Consider the following 26,531-nt stretch of genomic DNA (forward strand, 5'->3'; position numbering starts at 1 on the left):
AAAAAATGCAACGAACCAAATGGTTGCCATTTTGTTCATTATACCCACAATTGGTCACGTCACTGATTTAATAAAGTACAAAGGTAAAGGGTGAGGGGGCCCTTTGGTTGGTTTGGGTTTTTTGTTTTTGTTTTTGTCTTTGTGAGACAAGGTCTCCCTATTAGCCCTACCTGGCCTGGAATGTTCTGTGGTGCCCAGGCTCACCTTAAGTTTGTGATGATCTTCCTGCCTCTGCCCTCTAGGAGCTGGGTACACCCATGCCCAGTTCACAAGTAAGGTTTAAAGAGCATGAAATTGGAGCAATAGTGAAGGAAGAGCTAATGTAGCCATAGTGGGTCTGTCCCTGGGAGTCTGTTCGGCAGGGTCCTGATTAGAGTTGTGATCAACAACTTTGTGGTCCATGCTTCCTGCCAGCATCAAACAAACCAACATCTTTTCAGATAACTTGTGCAATTTTGTGTGACGGGAAGGGAGCACATTCTCCTTTTCTTGCTCTGGAGTGCTAACCTCAGAACAGAGAAGACAAAAAAACCCATGGGTTTCCAGCCCGTTCTTCCACGGTGGCTCACTGCATGAACATGCACCCTGTTGGCATGCATGCAAGCTAGCCTGCTCTCCTCTGAGCTGTTGCACCAAAAACTAGATAGTAATGTTGGTTCTTAATGTATTGAGAGTTGAAAATAATAATTATAATTTGGGCAACCATAAGGAGTATTTTCAAGAATAGAGAAGCCTTTTTTCTTTTGTTTTTTAAATATTTGATTTAATTTTTAGTTTGCATGCATTCATGGTGGGGTGAGGGTGTCAGAGCCCCTGGAACTGTAGTTACTTTAAGACAGTTCTCAGCTGCCATGGGTGCTGGGAATTGAACCCGGGTCCTCTGGCAGAGTAGTCAGTGCTCTTAACTGCTGAGCCATCTCATCTCTCCAGACTCGGCTTTTTTTTTCCTTAATGCAAATGAAATTAATACAAAAGTGTTACAAGTTTTTAATCCCCTTAGGTTTTCGGTTTTCAGTCCTTATATCAATAATTTTTTGGTATTATGAAGCAGCACCAGAAAGCAGACTGTGTGAATTCCGCTTTGAGGAGAGATTTGTGTTTGCATAGTGAATTGGTCAAACCCAAGCAAGTACTCGACCACCAAAACCACGCCCTTAGGCCAGCTTGTTGACGTTGCGCTATTACAACTATATTTTTAACACTGAAGTGTCGGTAACAGTAAAGTCAGGCTTCTGACGTCCTGTTAGCAGATACTATTTGGGAAGTACAGGATTTGGCAGTACCCATCTATGTATGCTTAGGGTCAAAGACCGGATTGACTTATCCTGCCATAAGAAGTTTATTGGGTGTCACTCCCTCTAATATCCCTGGGGCTCAGCTGGAAGATGAGAGCTTCAGGTCTGTTTCTTCAGTGTGGGCGTGTGTGCACGCATGCACATCTGTTATGTGTGAGTAGACGCGTATGTGCCAGGGCAGGAGCTCATGTGAACTTTGAGACAATCGATCTCATTATTCTTTGGAAATGTTTTGATATGTCAGATGCTCATAATAGTAAAACAGCACAGTCTAAGACGTGTTGCCATTAAAACTGCGGAAGGAGCAAAGCCCAGCATAGCCTAACTTTCAAGCGGATGGCTGAGGTTTTCCAGATGGAGAAAGTGCTGCATTGTACGAACGACAGTGGGAAATTTTCTGAGCCATTGTAGATGTTTTCGTGTATTTCATGTCTATTACTTATAAAAATTAGCGCATAGTACTACCTCTTCTTCTTTCTCTCGCCCCCTCGGTATCCCTAAGTTGTTCCTTACTGGAACAAATGGATAGTTGATCCTCAAGGCTCCACCCAACAGCAACCAAACTGTTCTGGGCCAATATCGCCACCTTGTGGTCATGCTGGAGAACTGACCCACAGGCTCACAGGCACCTACCTTCTTGAAGTTAAAATAACCTTTACCCCACTTTGGCTCCCTAGATTTCTGAGAGAAATAGAAATATACTTGATACTGCTCCTTTTGTATAGTTTTCAGCTATTCACTGTATCTCTTTTACCTTTGACTTCATTATACTTGAAAGCCTAAAACACCAAGTATGACTATTTCTAAAAAATATACTAGATCAGATAGAAACCCTACTATTTTAACTATGTTTTATGGGATATTAAGTTATAGAAATTGTTATAACTAATGCTTACATTTTGTTTTATTTTGTTTTCTGAGACAAGGTGTCACGTGGCTCAGGCTAGCCTCGAGCTCCCCATGTAGTGCAGAATGACCAGAGAGACTCCTAACCCCTTGTCTCTGCCTCCCAAATGCTGGCATTATGGCTGTACACCACAGATATAAAAACACCAACTTCACATACACAGGTGTCTCAGATCATCGCTTAATTACCACAGACAGATGGAAATATACCTTAAGTACTTTTATCCCATTAGATTTTGCTATCTTTATCTCATTTTCCTTTTTACAGTGTTAAGATTACATTTATTATTTGCTGAAAACACAACTTCAATTGTTTTTCCCTAGAAAAATCACAGTCTAAGTTCCAAAACTACATTTCCAGTAACTATGGAGATGCATTCTGAAAAGAGAATAACAGGGAAATCAGCACAGCATCTGTGAGCCAGAGCCTGCCAGTGTGCATTAAACCTCTGCGTTAAAAATGTTCAATTATTCACAAGGGTACAGCACAGTTGGCAGTGAAGCCAGGCCTCTGGGCTCCCGTTGGCCTGAGTTCCTTAGTTTCTCAGGATTGTTTGATTCTAACCTTTTTCTAGCCACTAGGGGCCTTAGCACACTGGAGGGGCATTCTCTTAGGACAACGGGGTCACTGGGCTGGTGGGCCACCTCTAAAGTACACAGTGCTGAGGTTTTCATTTCTCCCCATTTTGAGTAGCATCTGAGAAACAACGTGGCTTTTATTAGGGGCTTGGAAATATCCATGTTAATATTTGCCACGTTTGGGAAACACTTACATCGGGCCTCGTCCACTATCTGTGAGTTGCTGGAAGAGCATAGGGCAGGTTGAACCTAGAACCTTCCCAGGAAACACTTAGAGGACTCCATCCGTGTTCTATATTTAATCAGCTCAATGCAGCACTTTATTGAGTTCCTTGTTGTTCTAAGCAGTAGAGTGGGGATAGCGTTTTCAGGATATTTGCAAATCTATTCCTTATATTCAGAGAGACCGCAGCATTTCACTGAAGGAACACCACGGCTAAAGAGTTCTAAACCGAGTCCCCCATTTCCATGGGCAGCAATCTGCCAGATTTCTTCTACGTTTTAGCACCCACTTTGCATTTTATCCCCAGAGATATGAGGGCCTTCCCCATCTCTGTGCAGAAAATCCCCACACTGCAGGGATCTGAAATTCCTCATGCTGACAGTGTAACTTGTGTCTCACCAAAACCTCTTCTCTCTGGCCATCTCAGACATCACAGACTTCCCTACTCAAAACATGGCCAGGAACATGCTCATCACAACCACCAAGCTCCCAAAGCTAGAGCACTCAGCAGTTACCATGAAACTCTTCCTATGCCAGAATAGATGTAGGACCTGTTGTGAGTCTCTGCCTTGTTTCCACGACTTACGGTCCTTGGCCACGCCCACAGGCATCTGCAGGCACAGTATCATTCTCAGAAACAAGAGCTTTCTGATGCTAAAAAGTTCTAGTTACTGTTCATCCTTCCCTCACCATGGATCTCTCCCCACACAGCACACAGACACACGACACACACAATTGTATATGATCACAGTTGTTGTATATATATATAAATTATATATATTGAATTATATGTGTACATGAAGATACTACCACTCCAGTAAAAGTCAGATCAAGTAAGTTTGAAATTCTTGCTCTCTCTGTCCTTAGTAGCCATCCATCTATTTCCTCCCCATGCATCTCTTCCCCAAATTGTATTTGGTGCCCACACTGATCGCAGGACAATTGGTGAACAACTCTCGTGCCATTTGAGCTGCCTTTCTCTCTTGGTTCTGTTGTAGCTGGCGGCAGCACCATCTTGCAGCGTAGAAATGCCAAAGCCCTAACTTCAGCTTCCCTGGTCACACTAGTGATGGCCCCCGGTGGCTTTGAGGAAGCTTCCTCCTCCTGACTTTTCACCTGCTTCCTCCCTGACTCTGCTCCTCCACCCCCCCTCCTGAGCAGCCTGCTGGAGTAGAACTCTTCCTGGAGGCCTGAAGGTCACTGCCCATGCACCCTGCCATCCCGGCCTTCTCTGGGAAGCACCCACATAGGCATTGGTGACTTGTGCCGTGGAGTTCCCCAGAGGACTGCACAGGAACTCTGCCGTTCTTGTTCAGGCAGAAAAGTGCTTGTGACTGGCATGTGCTTCTGTGCTCTGTGTGCAGTGCCCTCAGGAAAACGGGGTCACTTCCTTTTGACAAGGCTCCTTCACCTTAATGGAATCCAGCCGAGTCAGGGATCATCCCAACACGTGTTCTTCTGCAGGGTGGCTTTTGTCCCGCTGTGGGTGCTTCTGGGCTAAACTCTTTACTGCAGCCCTATGTCGTAGCTGTCATGGCAGGAGAACTTACCACGACAAGCTGTGTTTTGCTCCAGGGTGTCTTTAAGAAGATGAATAATTGCAAAATAACCAGAGATTGAGGGTTATTTTGTAGCTTTATCGTGCTCCCGAGAGAACAAGTTTTATGTAGTCTATGGTCTGTCATTATACCAAAACTTCCAGAGGCTAGGGGCACATAAAGAATAGTTCATTTCACTTGTACTTCTGGAGGAAGAGAAGTCAGGTGCGGTGTCTGCAGCTGGTAAGGCTCTTTTTGCTCCATCTCTAACCTGAGGCATCGTGTGGCTAGACAAAGCACTTGCTCTAGCCCAGGCCTGTCTTCCTCATCTTAGAGAACACATTGTAGTTAGCTTTGCATTGCTAAGTGAAATACCCAAGGCAAGGAGTTTACAGAGAAGTTTGTATTTAGTTCTCACCCTGGGGGTTCCAGGCAAAGAGGGGGGGATGTTGGTGAGAGCAGTCAATGATAATGATGGGGCATATGTGTTAGAGTAGATCATCCATCAGGTGTTGGGAAGCTGAGAGTGACTTGGAGAACTGAGTCCCACAGCCCTTTCTGATGGGTACCACCAGCCACAGAGACCTCCCATAGGTCCCACCTCAAAACAGGTCCTTACCCTGTGAACCAAGCCTTTAAAGAATGAGTCTGTGGGTATGTACCCAAACCATAGCAAAGTGGGTACAGACACTGACAAGTTTGCATCTACCCCCAAAAGACACAAAAGAATTCTGATACCCCAGAGTTCAGTGTCATTAAACACCATTATGTGAACAGCCACCTAGATAGGATCTGGCCTTGGAGGGAAGTTGGAAGGGCTGCTGATATGCAAAGTCTCAGATCAGGATCTTGTAGGGAAAAGTGTTTTTTGAGAATTCCCCATTTCAGAATTTCTCAGTGTTACTCATGAGCTGAGTTCAGCCTCGGAGTGCATTCTCATGTCCAGGACCTCAGAGCCCATGTTCTGGTCTGTACAACACATTCCATGATTCATCAGGAAGTCATTTCCGTGAAGAGCTGATGGGATAATGTTGGCCATAAGTGGGGACGGGGGACCGCTGTACTGCTTTTGCCTCCCAGTTCTGCCACGTTCTAGCTGTGTGACCACAGCAAGCTCTTTGACCAAACTGTACCTCAACCACGACAAAATACAGGATGGTAATGTCATGCCCTTGTCGAGTTCATGTGAGATTAAATGGCAAGTGCCAAAAGTTACCAGAGATCTTGTACAAGGTAAGTGTCAAAAACACTGGTGGTGGTCAGACCAAGCCCTGTGCTGTGGAGTGGGGTGTCACTTGCTGTGCCCCAGCCCCAATCCCAATTAGCTCTCCTCAGTTCTCTCAGGCTGACTAGGGCCGTGATAGTTCCTGTACTTAGAGATGGGTAATCAAGCATAGAGAAGTTGAAATGGCCTGTTTAAGATCTCTGCACCCTTAAATAAAGGAGCCACGCCTCAAGCCAGCCTCTTATCTTTTGGTGTCTGGACCTCAAATGTCTCAGTCAAGAGGAATTTGGTGAACAGAATCATCTAGCAGTCTGTGAACCAGGTGGGCTACTTAAACTGAATATTCTCCATTGTAAAGTGGACTTGGATCTCCAAGAGTCCATTCAAACACAGGGCTGGAATCGCTCCAGGATCTTGGAGCCAGCAGGGCTGAGGAATCCAAGAGTATATACTTCAGGCATTTGGGTCACACATTCATGCTCTTTGGTCATATCCCAGCTGCTTCTCTGGGACCAAGCTGAGAATTCTTGACTGAAAATGCTGTTCAAAAATTATGTCAAAAGGGACCGGAGAGACGGATCAATGGCTAATCATTCTTGATGCTCTAGCGGAAGACCCAGACGTAGTTCTAAGAAAGCATCCACATTTGGTGATTCACAACAGCCCGTTAGCTCTGGTTCCAGAGGGTCCGGCCCACAAGCCTGCACATGGTGTGCATATGTAGACACAGGTACTCCTGCACACACACCAAATAAAAACAAATAGTTGTAATAATTGTTTCTTAATTATGTCAGATAATCCCCACACTGCTTATTTTACTCAGAAAAACATACCTCCCTAAAACTCATGAGCCTGTAAAAACAGAGAGAAACGATAGTTTCTGATAGTCTCATATCACTACAGTCTCTACTGGCCATTGCGTGTGGGATTCATCACTGTACTGTTAGTGCTGCAGGAGAATATATGTGCAATGTGTTGTATTTTCTTTAAAAAAAAAAATAGGTGGATAATAAAACCCATGCAGGGATGCAGAGTCAGAGGCGAGTTTTATCTTCGTTAACCTACCAACATCTTTCCGTGTGAAAACCTCTCACCTGTTGCACTCAAAGACCATTCCAGCCAAGCCCTCAGCAGGTGAAGGAACTGTGAGAGGAACAGCTCTGCCTTAGGGTGCGGGCTGAGGTGGGCCACTGTAAGATGAAAAGGAAGCCAAATGCAAAGAAAGTGGAACTTGGAAGAAGGAGTTGAGAATCAGAGCGCCAAACGGCAAAGATTTGTTCCAGATTCGTTGTGCATACTTGTAAGAGGGCTTTTTTCAGTCCTGAAAACCAGCTTCTTATGAGTTGTGCTAATACTCACCAGTCCTAGGGAGGTTGACTGTGTGACCAGATAGCCCGTCACTACCTACTGCCAGGTGTTCTTGTGAGCACACAGGATTCAACTCCAGGTCCCCCGCCACCCCGAGAAGTCCCACAAGCCCCCAGTGAGATGGGATCTCTTTAAATAGCTTCTTCCTGCTTTAGCACATAATCCCTGTCCAGACCTGCCTGTGTCCCTGCACCTTCGGTGCAACGCATAGGTGCCATCCACGCTCTCTGGAGGGCTAGCGCATGCGAAACCAGGCTGCCTGCCCTGAGGTACGGGCTCAGAACTACTCCGAAGCTCGGATTGTCTATTTGATGACTTGCTGCCGCTGCTGCTGTGTTGCTGTCTTGTGACTTCTTTTTTGCCATGACACTGAGTGGGCCTCCTGTGTTATCTCTTTCAGCCAGTCATGTTAAAGTTGAGGCTCAGAGTGATGAAGAGAATGGGCGTGCCTGTGAAATGAATGGGGAAGGATGTGCAGAGGATTTACGAATGCTTGATGCCTCAGGAGAGAAAATGAATGGCTCCCACAGGGACCAAGGCAGCTCGGCTCTGTCGGGAGTTGGAGGCATTCGACTTCCTAACGGAAAACTAAAGTGTGATATCTGTGGGATCATTTGCATCGGGCCCAATGTGCTCATGGTTCACAAAAGAAGTCATACTGGTAAGGCCCGGCGTAGTTTTCCTTTAGTATCTCAAGAGGTCCTGTGGGTGCTGAAGGCGCAAATTTTACTGTCACGCATGGGGACTGCAGCTTCGTAGGAGAGCTCCTGCCTAGCACACGCGAGTTCCTGGGTTCAGAGTGCAAAAGGAGGGTGGGGAGGGGAATGTGGTCTCGAAGCATGTTTCCAGTTGACCAGAAAGGCAACTGTTGCACACAATTGGCTCCCAGATTGTACTGAAGTACAGCTTCCTTATTCTAGGGCAGCATCTGAAAAGTCTTCTCAGCAGGCACCTAGTCGAGCCCATTAATGAAAGAGCAGGTTGACCGCATATGCGCGCCATCTTCTGAGGGCCTGATAGACTCACCGATAAATCTCAGCCCCGGTGTTGACTTTCGTGAATAAAACGTCCATCCTTCACAAAATAAGATCAAAAGTTACAGATGCACCAAAACTGACTTCACAAATTTCCCATTGAGAAACTATAAATAAAACACCTGTTTTGATCTTGTTGGCACTCAGGGCTCTCTGTGAGTGTCCTAGCGAGTGGTGGCCTAGCAGCAAAACATTTTTCAGAAAGGGTGCCGGTGAGCTTGAGATGGTTCACCCTGCAATCTCAAGTCTCTGAGGTCAGCTGGCTCGAGTGTCATGAGTTTTCACCCCAGAGCCATAAGGAGCTGTCTGCCAAAATCCTCTTGTCGTGGGAGGTTTGCAGGAGGCTTTAGGAGAGGCACATGAAGTAGTCAGCTCCAAGTGAGTAAGTGTGGACTATCCAGTGTTCAAGAGTTGTACCTACCCCTGCCTTTGGCAGTGTAGGAAGCCTCCCAGCTTCAGTTGGCTGTGCTACCCCTGTTCCACCTCTCTCGTAGAAGCAATCATGTTTATGAACAGTCAGCTTCTTCTTCAACATAGCTGTCATACCACCATCACTAAGGGCACTAAAGAGGCTTCGCATAAAACATTGATGGCCTTCAATGTATTTGTTTTTGCATGCCACAAAGTTTCTTTAGAACTAAAGAGAAACATCACTCTTCCTTCCGTGGAGGTTTTTTGAAAGGTAGCTGTCCTCTGGTGGGTTCACCAGCTCTCACAGCCAAAGAAAAAGCTTACCTGTAATATTAGACGCCCTGGGCCATCACTATCTGTGCCCCAGCTTCTCTGGGGCATGAGATTGCTGGCATCTGCTACTGCAGTATCCAGGAGGAAGAAAAGACAAAAACGAAAATAAACGATAGCATGTTTTATAGAGTGAGGGCGATAGCTTGAAAATGGCAGCCTTGTCTTTTTCTTACACGAGGCCCAACAAGAGTGTGTTATCCAAAAGTAAGCAAGAGCCAGAACATACATGGAGCAGAAAGGCTGTCATCAAGGAATGGAGGTATTTCCAAGGTTGTGGTTTTATATATGAATAGAAACCATTTCCAAAGTGATATATTCCATGTATAATATATGTGGAAATGATGTATATGATGATTTTTTTTTAGTAGATGTTCTTTTTCAACCAAAGTTTAGATTTAAAATTAGGTAAATCTGACTTTTCTGAAGGAACCCCTTAGTCCTCAAATTGTCCATTGAAATAGATGTGAGAAAAGCAAATGGGAGGGTAATCTGGCCCTTCCTTCTGTAGTAAGGTGGAAATTACCAAGGAGGTAAACTACTGTGACAGACACTCAGCCAGTCTAAGGCCTGCAGTAACGCATTCCTGAAGAGGACAGATACTCAGCCAGTCTAAGGCCTGCAGTAACACATTCCTGAAGAGGACAGACACTCAGCCAGTCTAAGGCCTGTAGTAACGCATTCCTGAAGAGGACAGATACTCAGCCAGTCTAAGGCCTGTAGTAACGCATTCCTGAAGAGGACAGACACTCAGCCAGTCTAAGGCCTGTAGTAACACATTCCTGAAGAGGACAGACACTCAGCCAGTCTAAGGCCTGCAGTAACGCATTCCTGAAGAGGACAGACACTCAGCCAGTCTAAGGCCTGCAGTAACGCATTCCTGAAGAGGACAGACACTCAGCCAGTCTAAGGCCTGCAGTAACGCATTCCTGAAGAGGACAGACACTCAGCCAGTCTAAGGCCTGCTGTAATGCATTTCCGAAGAGGACAGACACTCAGCCAGTCTAAGGCCTGCAGTAATGCATTCCTGAAGATGACAGACACTCAGCCAGTCTAAGGCCTGTAGTAACACATTCCTGAAGAGGACAGACACTCAGCCAGTCTAAGGCCTGCAGTAACGCATTCCTGAAGAGGACAGACACTCAGCCAGTCTAAGGCCTGTAGTAACGCATTCCTGAAGAGGACAGACACTCAGCCAGTCTAAGGCCTGTAGTAACGCATTCCTGAAGAGGACAGACACTCAGCCAGTCTAAGGCCTGTAGTAACACATTCCTGAAGAGGACAGACACTCAGCCAGTCTAAGGCCTGCAGTAATGCATTTCCGAAGAGGACAGATACTCAGCCAGTCTAAGGCCTGCAGTAATGCATTCCTGAAGATGACAGACACTCAGCCAGTCTAAGGCCTGTAGTAACACATTCCTGAAGAGGACAGACACTCAGCCAGTCTAAGGCCTGCAGTAATGCATTTCCGAAGAGGACAGATACTCAGCCAGTCTAAGGCCTGCAGTAACGCATTTCCGAAGAGGACAGACACTCAGCCAGTCTAAGGCCTGCAGTAACACATTCCTGAAGAGGACAGATACTCAGCCAGTCTAAGGCCTGCAGTAACGCATTCCTGAAGAGGACAGACACTCAGCCAGTCTAAGGCCTGCAGTAATGCATTCCTGAAGAGATGCAAACCTCAAGTGAACCACTGTCCTGCTAATCCGTCTCAGACCTGACTATGAAATGAAAATCCCCTCAGGTAGATATTTGATAGGTGAATCGAGTTCTGGTATACTAAATTGCCAAAATGTGACTGCCTGCCTTGATTTTAAAAAAGAAGAGTTATACGTGATGAATAAACCTGCCAGGCACAGATTCCGAAGAGGACCTCATGTTTGCTAACGCACTTTCCCTAACACATAGTGACGAAGTACCTCAATGTACTGAGCGTTTCCTCCAGTTTTGGAGCAGATAACTTCCAGACAGAGTTGCATACCACCCACCGTATCAAGCCTACCAGGAAGAGATTCCCCGTCAGAGTTTGCTCATGGCTGATTCCACCGTCTGTCTTCATATATGTGAATAGACAAAGCGACAGGTAGAAATTAAAAACCCTGTTTATCCCACTGGGTTTGAGTAACTAGGCATGACAGACAGGTTGCCATGACAGACAAGTGTCAGCGGAGGTCTGTGTTCTACACTCCTACGTTTACAGCAGCTAGTTAGAATGCTTCCCCAGCCTGAAAGAAGCTGTGGGTCCCTTGGAATCTTGAGAAAATGCAGATTCCGATTCAGACCCCAGACAAGTTTGGAGAGCAGGCATTCCCAAGGAGTCCCCAAGAACACTGGGCATGGAGTCTGGAGCACAATGAGTCTCTGGGGACATGCTGTTGAGGAGCAGACACAGAGCAGAGCCAGCAGTATGACCTCTCAGTTATGTAGGACGTGATGCCCCAGTGGACAAGCTAGGACGTACACCAGAGTCTCCCCTCCCTCTGCCATTGACCTCTGCGCAGTTATCGAGGCTCATGGCTGCCCTGCCCCCTTCCCTGGTGGAGGCGGACCTCAGAGGTGTAGGCCCAGCTCTGCTCCTCTCACTGAGAGAAGTTCCAGGGCTGCCATTTCCTAAATGGTTTGTGGGCAGCAGTGTGTCACTTCCCCTTGGGTGCTTAGTTGGCCTCATAGTGGATTCCAGTGTCACAACCTCCGTGTCCCCACCAGCATCTCAGGGTGAGTAGGAGAATCATCCTGAGGTGGTAGGAAAGCTGAAGGAAGTGTAGCAGGCCCCTGCCCATCGCATTATTAGTGTGGGTAGTAAAGACCAAGGAGGCATGAGGAGATCAAAAATGCTGGCCCACTGTGCTCTCCGGCCTAACAGGCGCTGCCAAGGGCACGGTACCTGCACAGATATTCTTGTATGCCATACATTTTTAAAAATCTTCCTTCTGCAGACATACCCTCAAAAGTTCTGCCAGTTTAAAAAAAATGAAGATATTATTTATTACCCAAATAAGTTATCTAAAAGGTCTCAAACATTTTGCAGAACACCTCTTCATGAAAAGTGTGGCATGCCTGGGATGAAAATGAAATTTAGAATTTTGCAATATCTAATTCCTCATCCCAGTTAGATGTAAGTAGATACAGGCTTAGAGAAACTTGAATGTAGAAACAGTATCAAGCCATTGTCCTTCCGGAAACAGGCCATGGCCACTGGCAACAGAGAGAGAAGGGCTGTGTCTTAAGATCCAGCTCTTTGGACACACCCCCTTATGTGTAACACTTCGTTGAGTGGAAGTTGTGGTCTGTTTGGGGAATGTGGTCTTTAAGACCCTCCGACCATGGACTATATATTCATGCCCACACAAGCCATTGGAAAGCAATGGATTTGCAGTAAGCCTGCTTTACCTTGTTTGTGGCAGGGATTAAGACATTAGGCAAGCAGTGCCCGTGAAGGTGCATTGACTCAAGTGAGAAGGCGAGTCTGAGTCTCCTCAGAATGCCAGTCTTCCCTTGCTGTAGGAAGGAAATGAGTCTCCTGAACATGTTTGTGCCATGGGCTTTCCTGCACAGGCCTACCCTCTCTGAATAAGAGCTGTGGTATTAGGCATGGTCAAGCTCCCCAGCTGGGTCTTCATCATTCGCTGGTCACTTTTTTTCCCATTCATCCCATTGGAGTAGAACCCTTGGTGAACACAGTGTCAGCTGAGTTGGGCACTTGGGATGGAGAGTGAGCTGCTTCAGTGACCACTCCCCAGCTCCTTGACTTCAAACACTATCTTTCTGTTCAGCTGAGTCTAACCCAGATGAGGATTTTGGAAAACGCTGAATACATACTGATTAGTATCAAGGCCCCTCTGACTGGCCTACAGTTCATTAAATGTTATTGTAAATAGTTTCAACTTTTGTGTCTGCACTGCCCACTGAAAAAGACTAAAGAGGTAATTAGGAAATCCAAGCACCAGCATAGGCTTTAAGGTCTAACCTGGCCTGGGTTTCAGCAGCTCCACCTGAGGTCTTCCTCAGTCACCATGACAGTCTCTTCTTCTGCATTAGCCAGTTGGGAAAATGTTAATTAGGTGTTTTTAACACATTGTTTATTCATAAGAGAAATGTGTTTTGAGACCTATATTTCCATACATAACGATCTTTCAGATGTAGATTCTTTTCTTCCAAGGAAGCTTTGATGAGGAATATGACAAACACGTCACTCCGAGACTTATCGCCTGAGTTAGTGCTAATACCCGTGACTACCCAGCAGGACAGTCCACACTCCCTGTTCATAAGTAGAATTCCCACACCTCCTCCAGACCCGGGGTGTAAGCTGCAGCTCTTTACACTGCAGGGATGCTAGGCTATCCCAGTCACAAACCGAGGAGCCTCCTTGGAAGACTCCTTCAATGGCAGCGACATCTGTACCTGAGCTGCAGCTTGTCCAGTGTGGACAGAAAAACGAATGTGAGGATGTCCGAGTTGTGAAGGAAGGAACGGGCAGGAAGTCTCAGGGCCATGCATTGTGCAGGAGCCTGGGGATTCCCTCTGGAGGACAGGCCGTAGCTGCCCTGTTTCTTAAGTTCCCATTGTATTCAATCTCTCTCCAATCTCCCTCTCACCCTCGTACTCTCTCTGGCTGTCTCTCTCCTGATTTGCCTGCTTAGGGACAGACAGGTAATGGAGAAGAAATTGAAAGGGAAAATACAGGGAAAATGTAAATGAAAAGAAGTTATTATAACTGTTATAATGAAGTGCCTTTCATTTAAATATAAGAATGTAACGCTGAAATGAACTTGTGATCCTGAAATGCATTTTTAATGAGTTTCCTTTTTATTTTGCTGCTTCAGTGGCATATTTTAAAGACCCTTTGAAAAAAGCCACATTAAAAACCCCACCAAATGCCACAACACGCAAAATTGGATATTGGTTTATTCCAAAACTGCTGATCAGGAAGAGTGACTCCTCATCACAAAATGTTGCAGTCACTTTATTTAAATGAGTTTGAATTTGCATTGTGATGTGCCATTCTGATTTAGGGGAAAAAAATTAGATTTTCAGATCAAATTGACCCAGCCAGTGAAGCGTTAAGTAGCTGGCAGGTTTAGTCTAAAAGCCCCGTGTTCTATCAAACCTGCAGCCGGTGGAAGTCACCAAGCCCGCAGGAAACAACTTTCTCCCAGCCGTCCTTCTCACCAGGCTACCTTCTTCCCTTCTCGCCCAGGTGAGCGGCCCTTCCAGTGTAACCAGTGCGGGGCCTCCTTCACCCAGAAGGGCAACCTGCTGCGTCACATCAAGCTGCACTCGGGCGAGAAGCCTTTCAAGTGCCACCTCTGCAACTATGCCTGCCGCCGCAGGGATGCCCTCACCGGCCACCTGAGGACACACTCTGGTAGGTCTCCTCGGCATGGCGGGGATGCCAAGCCTTGGCCATTTCAGTAAAGGGGGCCCTCGATCATGTGATCCATGTTCCAGTCACTACCCTTCCGCTCCACCCAGTCCACAGCCCTCTGGGGGTGGTGGCCTCCTACATGGTGACCTGCTATCCCTACTGAACCAGGGGACGTGGGTGGGCATGAACACAGGAGGGAGCCCCACCTCCTTGGTGCGTTTCAGAAAAGCCTTCTACGTCCCACCGTCTCGGGTAAGTGGGATTTTCCTCAAGTGCTCTGCTCTTGCCCTTAACCTTCCAAACACATCTCTTTAGGCTCACTCATTGCTATGCCACGCCTACCGCTGGCTTGTGGAGAATATGTTGAATAGCAGTAATAGACATACTTTTCCTGGCAGAGAGGACACAGACAGGTTGGTCAGACTACACCAGTCATGGGCACACTGTCCCAGCCAGAGAGTAGCTCCCATGCCAGGAACCAGCAGAGGCTTTGATGGGACTGGCCCGTCTGTGGAACAGTCAGCAAACTTTCAAGATTTTCAGCAGACAGCAAAATTTCCCTGTCAGGATGTCCCAGATACGCTGGAGTCTTGGCACACAGTCTACATAAATGCTGGACAATTGTCCAAATGTTCTCAAACTCACAGAGACTCATTTTTAATTAGATCTCATCGTCTGTCTCTCGGGTGGCTTCTTACCCAGTAGCCCCACAAGCTCCAGGTCGGAGAGAAAGGGATTTTGTCCGACAATTGTATTAAGTTTGCTTGCAATATAGTCAACATGATACAGCCCCCATTCTGCCCTGTTGTGTGGTGTTGTGTGCTACACTGTCTTTAGGAGCACTAGGTTGATGGGCTTTGTCCCTGCCCTCAGAAAGTGCCCCATCTCAACCAGCCATCACTCTGAACATCATTGTTCAGTGGCTTCTCTGAGCAGCAGCTGCACCCTTGAGACAGGGGCTATGTCCATCTACTCCCCACTGCCACCCTCTTCCCAAACAGGAAAGATGCCTTTCTCAGTGTAAGTTACCCATCTCTTTGCCCGCCTTTCCTAAGCTCCTCAACAGCATCCTATGTGTGTATGCCATGGAAGAGCCTGAGGGTTCCACAGAAGCAGAAAGAAAAGACAATCTGTCCCAATAGGAGGATCAGGAGAGATTCCCATGGCAGAAGGACTAGAGGATACGTTCAGCCCAAACTGAGTTTGCTCTAGGAGAACCCTAAAGAAGTCAGAGTGGGACATTACTATGGTGCACATTTTGACAGGTGTCAGCCAGAGCTGGTTTTTCTAGTTAGTGGTCCCCTCCAGATGGGCATTCCTAGACAGCTGTAGAGAAGGAAAAGAGCTGAGTCCAAGAGTCATCTCCTGCCTGGTCTGCTTCCCTCTCTGACTGACAATGAACATGCAGGAGACTTACAGAAGCTTATAGCAGAAAGCTGTGATTGTGGTGAGCTTCTTGGCACTGCTGAGAAAGGCGCCGCCTTCCTCTGAAGAGCTGTTCTCTCAGAGGGCAAGATAGGGGACCAACCCTTCCCTGTCCTAGGTAGGACACTAGCTCAGACCTGACCCAGGCTTTCTGCAAGGAATGAGAAGAAATAAAGGCTTTCTGAGATCGGGGTAACACTGTCTACATGTATTAGTTATGAGTATGTGCACTCCACCAAGTTTGGGTGGTGCCAGGGACAGAGTGACACATAGTCCTTTGTAGGCATCAGGTGTGAGACTTGTACAGTCCACGCCGTGCTAGCTGGTGACTAAGAAAGCAGCTGCCCATCTGTCATGTATGAAAAGACACGTAAACCCACTCGGCAGACACCATGCTCTCAGGTTGACAGCAAGCACAGCTTCTCAAGCCAGTGGGAGGTACAAAGACCTACTTTTAGGCTGACCCCAGCCACAGCATTATCGCTCTTTAATTCCTGGTTTGCGGTATAACTCTTTCCTGCATGTCCTTAAACCAACCGTAAGATGGCGAGATGAAATCCTGTGAAATTGCTGCAGGGTTTGTGTTTTGCCTACATGCTTGCCCATTGCATTTGAGGCATGATGGACTGACTCCTCCTCTCTGTGGGGCTAATGATGGATAGTAAAACAGGTGGTGGACTCCCCCCAAGTTATCTCTGTCACGGGGTCACCAATGAACTGGTAGAGACATCCGTCATAGACCTGGGTGTCCATGACTCTGTTGATGAAAATGCCCTTGACGCACACAGCTCTGGGAGAAAAGAAGCACTGTGTTTGCTTCTTCAAAGCGATTTTACCAGAATGACAAGGCTTAAAGGCTCCCAGAGGGTAGCTTATGTTCTTCCATTGTGAGTGACCATGCCTATAGTCCATTCACACGTGGGTTTGACCATATGGCTTTCCCTAGCATCCAGGGGTGGCCTGAGGTTCTAGACTCGAGTATAGTAAAGGAATTTGATATATACTTTTTTGGAAACTCCAAGCTTTGTTAGAGACAGTTTGGTTCTTGTGTTCTAACATTAAAATCAATCATACACTGAGAAAAATCAGGTACCATACCACTTATTATACAGGGGGCCATTTTGATTCAGTAAATCATTAAAGTTATAAATTTTCAGGAAAGGACATGGAGTAGGTATTTACGTTGCACTAATTTCTATGACAATAGAATATAAATATGTAATTTTAGGCAGCATTCATTCTATACTTCATGATTATTTCCTAGTGTTTGAGGTGCCTCACGATCTCTAGACAAAAGGGGCTGGAGAGATGGCTCAGCAGTTAAGAGCACTGGTTTCATTCCCAGCACCAACATGGCAGCTCATAACCATGAGACTTCAGTTGCAGGGCATCTAGGCCCCTGTTTGTGGCCTTTGAAGGCAGGTGCCAGCCTTGCACACCCTTGGTGCACAGTGATACATGCAGGCAAAACACCTATATGCTTCAAATCAAAATCTGCTTTGGATCCTGCAGCTGAAGCTTTGGCTTCCAAGAGAAAATCTACTTCGCAGCATCTGATCTCCTAGGAAAGAGAGCTGAGTGACGCCAGCTGTAAGCCAGTCACCAAGCATTCCTATAGGCATGACTTTGTACCATACTCTGAAAGATACAAAATCCAACAGCATGAGAAATGCTATATTGTCATGAAGGGGTAAAAAAAAAATCTATATTCTTCATAAAGTGATTGGAGAATGTTTTCTCTAAAAACTGTTTTTGCTGAAGTCTTTAAAAATAGGCATCATATGGGCCTATTTTTTAGGCTAGTCTCCTAAAACACCACTCCGAAAACCCAGGAAAGGCTAAACTTACATAGAACAACATTGCTCCGCATAGAAGCCACTCGCCATATGTGGCACTTAAGTTTTGCCAAGTTAAAATGGAACGAAATTAAAATGTTAGTCCTCTGTGTCACTAGCCAAACTTGGACTGTCCAGTAGATCCATGTAACTGGTGGCTGCCGTATTGAAGAGCACAGTGAATGGCACACTGAACGGACATGCAAAGAACACTTAGAGCATCATAGTGAGTTCTAGCGGACAGGGCTGTCTGGAAATTCCATCATCCTGGTGTTCGTGGGGATAAAACAGGGTTTCCATAGGCTCTCCCATGCAAAATACATTGTATAGTCTACATGTATATGAAAATGAAGTTTGGTTTATCCATATCAGTTGTTTTTTTTTTTTTTTTTTTTTTTTTTTTTTTTTTTTTGGTTTTTCGAGACAGGGTTTCTCTGTAGCTTTGGAGCCTGTCCTGGAACTAGCTCTGTAGACCAGGCTGGTCTCGAACTCACAGAGATCCGCCTGCCTCTGCCTCCCGAGTGCTGGGATTAAAGGCATGCGCCACCACCTCCCATCATATTGTATTTTCTTAAGCAAGACAGTATGCACTACAAATGTCAAGTACGTTTGTGTTGTGTAGAAAGATACAATTTGGAAATACCCATTTCATTCAAGCCTTTTGCTGCCATGGCTTCTTAGAGACTCTGAGTGACCTAATTTGGCCTCCTGAACTTATTACATTAGATGTAGTCCCAGCGAGGGGTCAGACCTGGTAGGAGGTTCACCCTGAAGGTGGTATCTGTAGTCTCCTCGTGTTTCTATCCACGCTGTGGCGCACTTTTCCCCATTAAAGGACATACCTTAGTGGTTTAGAAAGGAGTTTGGTAGTCCGTGTGATAAGTTAAGATGAAACCAGAGTCATGGACTCTCGGTACAATCAATCAGTGAGTCGCCTGGGCATGAGCATTTTTTTTTTTTAAATCCACTCGTTTTGATTCAATCCATCATAGTCAAAGCTCTCAGAGAGTATATTTTTTTTTTTACCTTTTTTGGTTATAATTGTATTGCATGCATTCCCATTACCCAGAAGGCCAATATTTAATTGGAGTCTTAAACTCAATTGTGTTTTCTGCAGTTGGTAAGCCTCACAAATGTGGATATTGTGGCCGAAGCTATAAGCAGCGAAGCTCTTTAGAGGAACATAAAGAGCGTTGCCACAACTACTTGGAAAGCATGGGCCTTCCAGGCACGATGTACCCAGGTAAGCGCTGAGGCTCCCTGCTGAGATGGGCCCCTCCCCCTCCCAGCACTGGGCCAGGAGGGGGCTCTGTGGCATGTTTCCGGCCCTGCGGGCCAGGAGGAACTTTTTGTCCAATAGTACTGAAGCTACACCAGGGACAGCTCATTGTGTTCCTCTGTTTTCCAAGTCCTCACCTGACCAGACATAGCCTGTCTTAAGACCTTCCTTCCCAGAAGTGACCTTAATAAGATTCTGTGTTGTGGGATGTTTTTGGTTTTGGGTTTCTTTTTTGTGAGGGGTGATTTTTAAACCAAGAGGAATTGGCAGGAGCAAAGAGATAAGCAATGGAGAAGTTGCCTGGTATGCAGGAGGCCCTGGGTTTGATCCCCAGCACCATACAAACATACACACAAATATACACACACGTGCACACACACACACACACACACACAGGAAAGTAAAAACAAGCTAGAGTAGTGTGGTGAATGCTTCTTTGTGTTTAAAAGTCCAAATAAGATGGCTCAGAGGTTAAGAGCACTAGATGCTCTTCCAGCCGTCCTGAGTTCAATTCCCAGCACCCACATGGTGGCTCACAACCACCTATAGTGGGATCTGAAGTCTTCTTCTGGCATAAAGATATACATGCAGATAGAGCGCTCATAAACACAAAATATAAATAAATAAATAAGTCTTTTTTTTAAAAAAAATAGTTCATCAAAGGAGAAGTGTCGGGCTGGGACTTAGACTGAGCTTTGGGTGTTCTTACCTGGGAAGATGGGGGAGGGCTTGTTGGAAGACCCGGCAGTCATCGGTGCTGAGGCTGTGGGGAGAATGCTGGGATGTTCACTAAACTCTACCTTGTCAAGAGACTCAGTCTCACCCTGAATATCTAGCGTGTCCTCACTGCTGGCCAGGTGACCCAGAACACTGCAGCATGAGACTTGGTCTCTCTCTGAACATCTAGTGTACTCTGACTTCTGGCCAGGTGATTCAGAACACTGCAGTGATGGCTTCACCCTCCAGTTCTTTCTCAAGAAGTGAGAAATTACTCTAGCAAGAAGCAGCAGTCTGCCCTCAGCACAGCCACAGAGGCAGGCACCAGCATTTAATTACACTGGGCTCTTCCTGCCCCTGCCACATGTCACACTAAGATACACAAAGGGATCCTAGGCCCCCGAGCCAGCGTCAGTCAGCTGTCCACCACTGCAGTGCAGTTCTCCCTGGAATGTTGAGGACTTCAGCCCATGGCTGGTCAGCCACATTGCTTTGGGCATGCCATGCACGAAGCATGGGTACACTGAAATCCCCTGCTGCAGCGGAGGGTGGGGGGGGGGAGGATTCTCACAGGTCAGGGAGAAAGAGAGAAAGAAAAAGCTAGGCACCCTTGTTCCTCTTTGAGAACATACCCCAGTGACTTAAGGACCTCCTCCAAGACTCCACCCCTAAGGGTTCCAGCACCTCTTACTTGGATCACCCTAGAGCCCAGGACTCCAATATGTGAGCTAAGCTGGAGCTGCCAAAGCCATGTTTATTTTACCCCTCCATCACCTCCCTTGTAGACACGCAGTGAGTGCTGCGTTAAGAAACTTGGCATTGACAGCCCCAGTAATGAACTTTAGTGTAAGTCCTGCCAATAAACCTGTACATTCTTGTCCCCCCCCCCACCTCTCTCTCTCTCCTGACCCTCCATGTCCCTCTGGTCACCTCATTAACTCCCCAGACCTATTTACATTGAGTCCATTAAGTAAAAATGCCTGACTTAAGAGATGTTAGAAAAGGTTTGTTTTTCTGAACAAAGTTTCCTTTAGCAAAATGGTTGAGGTTACCTGTTACACTTTGCTAATGTCTTCATGGGAAAAAGAACCTTCTCCTGGGCCTCACATGTACAAAAGGCATAGAAAGAGTGTTGGGTTCAGAGGTGTGGTATGGTCTCACCTAAGGGATAGGGAACCTGGGCTAGTGGCTGAGTGTAGAAGGAAGCGGTGGGGCTGCGTCCAGCCACCTGGCCGCCAGCTAGCTTTACACCCAAAATAATTACACGGAAACTGTATTCTTTTAAATACTGCCTGGCCCGTTATCTGTAGCTTCTTATTGGTTGATTCTCATATCTTTCTTTAACCCATATTAGTGATCTGCATAGCACCACGAGGGGTGGCTTACCAGGAGAGGTCTTAACCTGCGTCCATCTCAGAGAGGAGAAGCATGGAGACTGCATATGGCGACTGCCTGAAGCGTCTCCCCAACTCTACTTCCTTTTTCCCACAATTCTGTTCTGTCTACTCCGCCTACCTAATTTTCTATCTTATTAAAGGGCCAAGGCAGTATCTTTATTAATAATGAAAGTAACACATAGACACTCCTCCATCATTTCCCCTTTTTCTGTTTAAATAAAAAAGAAAGGCTTTAACTTTAACATAGTAAAATTACATGTAACAAGAGTTATCAAGCAAGAATTACAGTTACAATATTTATATCTATTTTATCTTTTATCATAACTAAGGAAAACTATAACTACCTATTTATTCTTCAACTCCATCAAAGACTCCAGAAGGATATAATGCTACCTAAGTAAACAAGAAATAAGTAACTTATAAAACTCTAGAAATGACAGAGACAACTCGCTGCCTGGACAGTCACCCAAAGTTCCTCTGTACCGTTGGGGCATCCATCTTCAGCCTACAGGCCCATAAGTATCCAGCAGACATTTCCATGAAGCAGGAAATTCCAAAGACAGTTCAGTCACTTTTTGCTGTGTCCTGCAGAACGTTTCACAGACTCTTTAATGAATCAGGAACCCCAAAAGGCCATCTCACCTTTAGGCAAGTTCAGCAGTCCTTTTTCTGTGGGTTCCTTGTGTCCAGTTTATGCAACAGTCCAGGCAAGAGCAGTTTCTTGCCCAAATGGCTAACAAACTCCATAAGTAGCCTCTTCGATGCCCATCTTCCTCTCGAAGTAGATTGGTACTGCCAGGAGCAGACGTGTCTCATTGTCATGAAAAACCCTAAGTTATTAAAACATTAAATGCCATATTCTGCAGTTGAAAGATATGAAGAATGTCTATCTGAAATATATCTATGCACATCTAGAAAATCTAACTAACATGACTACAAGCTTGACTATTGAAAGATATGAAGAATGCCTATTTAACTAAAGTATATCTCTATATATCTAGAAAAACATGTAAATGAGCATATTAGTTTGATGGAGCAGATCTATGAATGACTTCTAGAATTGGGTTTTATGACTTTCTTTAGTTCCTCTGGTTAATCAGCGTGTGGGCTGAGTGTTGAACTATTTAACAAGACACACTTATAATCCACTGTTAAAAAGAACATGCAGCAGTACTCTTCGAGTAGAAATGCAGGTTTTAAATTGGCATTCACAATAGCAGTAAAGATATAAAATACATAAGGATCCTGTCATCATGCAGAGTATAGAGTAAGGGTCAGAAAGCTATGGGTCATCCCAGGCAAGGAAGAAACGTAGGAGATGGAAGAGGGAAACAAGGTTGGTCCATCAGCGAACACCCTTCCAAATCTAGGCATGGTTTTCACACAAAATTCTCTTATGCATCTTGTTAACATTTGGTTGTAGAATGATTAATAAAAACCCAGAGACAGATATTGGGCTTCAACCTGAAGGTCAGAAAAGCAAAACAGCCAGCCTCTGACTCTTACCTCTACCTCAGTCTGAAATGACGATCCTGCCTCCAGAAATCTCAGAATGAGACTGTGTCTGAGACTTGTCTCCTTCCATCTTACGTTCCTCTCTAGGGCTGGGATTTAAGGTGTGTGCACCACTGCCTTGTCTGTAAGGCTGATCGGTGGGGCTGTTTTATTCTCTGATCTTCAGGCAAGCTTTATTTATTAAAGTACAAATGAAATATCACTATATTTGGTAGTCTAACTTACTATGAAATCTATCTGAAAAAATAGATGAGAAGATTGGCAAGACTAGAGTTACATGAAGATGTAGCCATGCCTCCAGGAACTGTTTGAATAAAATGGACATAAACCAGCATAGAACTGGATAAAGCTATGGTCAATCAACATGATCTGTCTGAGAAGGAAAATGCACAAGACAGAAACAGTATTGAAAGAGCTGATTCAAAAGTGAAAGCTGATCACTTTACATTTTCAGCTCCTTAAACAATAGGAAAACATTTAAGGACGTTTCAGGGGAATGAAGGAATTATATTTTAGAAATACTTGCCATGCAAACCAGAAGTCAGCTAGGTGAGACTGTGTAGGAGACAGGCTTGGATCTTGACTTACCAATAGGGAGAGTTAGTAAAGAAAAGGAGATGGGGGCTGGAGAGATGACTCAGAAGTTTAGAGCACCGGCTGCTCTTCCAGAGGTGCAGAGTTCAATTCCCAGGAACCACATGGTGGCTCACAACCATCTGTAATGAGATCTTACGCCCTCCTCTGGCATGAAAGTATACATGCAGGCAGTACACTGTGTACATAAATAAATAGGTGGAAAAACCTTTTTGTAAAAAGAAAGAAAAATAAAAGAAGAGGAGATAGATGGAACTAGCTCATATTTCTACATTTTCTTTCATGACTGCTAGACTTCCTACCCTGTGTAACTGCTGTGTGATGATTAGGAATTTGCTGTGTGGTCAGAAACTGTTCCCTATATAGTGTGACTTCAGATCCTTTGATCATTTCTGGACCTGATGATATTTGCTTCTAATGGTTGTTGTTAGAGTTGGTTAAGGTAACCTTGAGAATGGGCCCTCCAAAGTGACCTAGTTAATTCTCTGTGGTTCAGTCTTGGATGGTGGACAAGCAGCTTGTTGTGGGGTTGAACAGGCAGAGGAAGGGGTGTTGGCATGTGGCTGGTTGCAGGTGGCTAGTGGCTGGATCTGCCAGGGGACTGGAAGATGAGACATAGGCTCTTGTTGGCATTTTACGAATGAACATTAGCACAGGATATGGCAGCATCTTAAAGTGCAAGTGTGTCTAAACTAGCCTTTTTAACTGTCTTTGGCTTTAGTCATTAAGGAAGAAACTAACCACAGTGAGATGGCAGAAGACCTGTGCAAGATAGGAGCAGAGAGGTCCCTTGTTCTGGACAGACTGGCAAGCAACGTCGCCAAACGTAAGAGCTCTATGCCTCAGAAATTTCTTGGTAAGAGTTAAATGTTTGCTGTCTCTTAACATACAACTATGTGCGTGTTCTAGACTCAAATGAAAATTATTTGAAAATAGAAGAAAAGAAAAAATCTTACTTTTTTGAAAAGAATGTGATAAAGTTAGTATTTCCTAAATATTGAAGTTTTTTTCTAATAATTTTCTTGAAATTGAAAGACCTCTCACTAGGAATTAGAGCCCTTGGTATGATGTTCCTATGGCCACTAATATAGCAGTTAGATCAGTCCTCCGGGAGCTTCAATTCAGGTTTTCCCAGGAGGCTGTGTAACCCTGCCCTCAAAGGACAGTGAGGGCTAATAGGAACCGAACAGAGAATGACCCCCTCAGCAGTTCTAGTGAAGGGGTATTGCAGCTTGAATCGCTAGAGGATGACGTCCCCTCTCCCAGCAAAGTTTGTCCCCGGGTTTAGGGACATCATTTAGGGATTGATTATGATTAGTATATGGTTGAGGGTCAGGTTCTCAGGCAACAGCTACCCTCTTCCAAATACAAATAGGACTCCAATTTTATCTATTGGTTAAATAGAGGTTTCTCATGGCTTAGAGGTTGAGAGGAAGAAGGGGAAGAAAGACCTTCAAGACAAAACAGAAACCACTTATTGGAAATATTATTTATGGACTTGACTGTGCAAGTGGGAGCTTTTGAAGCAAAAGAAAGGAGGAGACCCTATTTCCTGATCAGAGAAGGGGGGAATCTTGGTCAAGGAGTCAGTTGCTGGACGGCTGAGACTTTGGACAGTCTCAGGTGCAGGGTCCCTGTCTTCCCCCTGTGGAGTGCACCAAGAACTGGACTCGTGGAGAGAGTCTGATGGACTGCTCAGACAGACTGGCAGAGATGATCAGCAAGTGTGTTCAAGGGTTGTGAAGAGCTCCTGACCTCAGGAGGCAGGGTGTGGACTTCCTCTTTTCGATTAGGAACCTGAAGAATCCCCCATGTTTTAGTAATGACCGTGTGCAGTGCCCTAAAGCTTTGGGAGATGTCCAGCCAAATGGAGCATCAGAAATCTGACCATGACTGTCCCGGGTGAATGGGCATTGTCTTGATTCACACGCTTCTGGGTGAGAGGGAGCAGCAGAACTGGTGAAGCAAGGCTGAGAAAGGACAGCTCTCTCCAGGGGAGAGGTTAAACACAGGAGGAAGTGGCATTGTGGGAACAGAAGGACCAGGATAGCAGAAGTGGAGTGTGCAAGGAAGAGCTCCCAGCAGCTGTGTTCGGTGGGTGTTCCCCAGAGGTGATTGGCAGTTCATGCCCTACCCAGTGCCTCTTTCTGCTCTCACATGCCTGCCTCCACCTCCCTCTCGGTGCTGTGTGATGGCTTCCACTGTCTCAGTTTCCCCATCTCTAAAACAGAAACAGGTGGCCCTCGGAGGCTCCTCTCCACATTTGGGATAATATATGATCATGTTACTAAAATGATAGATAGCTAATAAGGATTTTGATAGAAATATTTGATGTTTTTCAGTGAACCAAATCAAACATCCAGGCGTTCCCGTTACTAAATTTAATGAGCATCATTGTAAATATCTTCCTGCCATATATTTTTCAGCGGGTAGGATGAATAATAGGTGGATTACAATATAGAGATGGGAAGTAGATGTCTTTTGAAGTTCCCAAAGATGCCCCCTCAGCAAGATTCCAACTTTTCTAGCTTTTCCTGGGGGTGGGTGTATCGGTTTGTTGTGTGTGCCTTGCTAGAAAGTACGTTCAAGTGACCACAACATATTAAACATGTCTTAAACTTTAAGAGGTGGCCAGTCCTCAAGTCACTATTTACTTCCAGAGGGGATTCTGCTTTTTTAAAAAGAATTACTCTTGGAATAAAAGTATTTTCTGATGAGTCATTTATATTGACTTTGGTTTTGCATTGTGCATCTCTACAGTATCCACGCTCTAATCAGTAATCATTACTCTTAATATAGTGTAGGGAGTCGCCCCTGTACATTTTAACAGGTTGAAGAGTCAGACCCAGGCGTCTTAGCATCATCTCTGCTTATTTTGATTAATCCCGTCATTGAGTAGACTTTACATTCAAGCATCCTTGTGTCGACATCCCATTCCCATCATTGCTTTGAGTTTGAGGGTATCCACCCATCACCTTTGTGCCAGAGGAGTATCCTCAGGAGGGTGTTCCCTTGGACCACTCTTCCTTCCCCGAGAGTGATAGGTCATGCCTCATTGCCTATAGCATTGTGTATGGGATAGTGCTGGTATGCTGAATCCAGCCTGATTTTTTTCTTTAATGTGCTTTTTAACCCAGAAGTCAGAAGCATTCTAGTGTTCTACAGCTGGATGAACCCTTGCCTTTTCACCTGGGAGGTTCCTTTCTTTTTCTTTCCTGCCTTGTGGAAACATTCCCTTGCATAAATACCCTTTGTTCTGCCTAGTGTGCTCTCTACTCCAAAGTGCTGGCTTTTCATAAGTTGGAAAAATTGTCTCCCATGTCTGTTAGAGTTTTGTTATTTTTAAGTTTATTCACTATTATTTTATATTTCCCTGCTCTGTCAGAAATTCAGTTCCTAGTCATTTTTATTCTACTGTTTGCTATTTCTAACTCATGTATTAAGTGTTTATTGATTGGATTTTATCTTGTTTCCTGAGATCTGAACTCTTCCCAT

At 45.3% G+C, this 26,531-nt stretch overlaps 1 protein-coding gene across 7 annotated transcripts in view; it reads left to right on the forward strand.

Moving 5' to 3' along the window:
- Positions 1–26,531, forward strand: part of Ikzf1 (IKAROS family zinc finger 1) — a 93,694-nt gene that overhangs the window by 56,479 nt on the left and 10,684 nt on the right. For 3 of the 7 annotated variants that reach the window (XM_038310011.1, XM_038309993.1, XM_038310002.1), the window contains exons 4-7: positions 7,535–7,795; positions 14,107–14,274; positions 18,652–18,777; positions 23,758–23,892. In XM_038310011.1, coding sequence (XP_038165939.1) covers positions 7,535–7,795; positions 14,107–14,274; positions 18,652–18,777; positions 23,758–23,892 — 690 coding nt within the window. The remainder of the gene's footprint in view (positions 1–7,534; positions 7,796–14,106; positions 14,275–18,651; positions 18,778–23,757; positions 23,893–26,531) is intronic. The other 4 variants (XM_038310020.1, XM_038310029.1, XM_038310036.1 and 1 more) reach the window with 4 other exon arrangements.

The sequence above is a fragment of the Arvicola amphibius genome, chromosome 1, assembly GCF_903992535.2.
Source record: "Arvicola amphibius chromosome 1, mArvAmp1.2, whole genome shotgun sequence".
Taxonomy (NCBI): Eukaryota; Metazoa; Chordata; class Mammalia; order Rodentia; family Cricetidae; genus Arvicola; species Arvicola amphibius.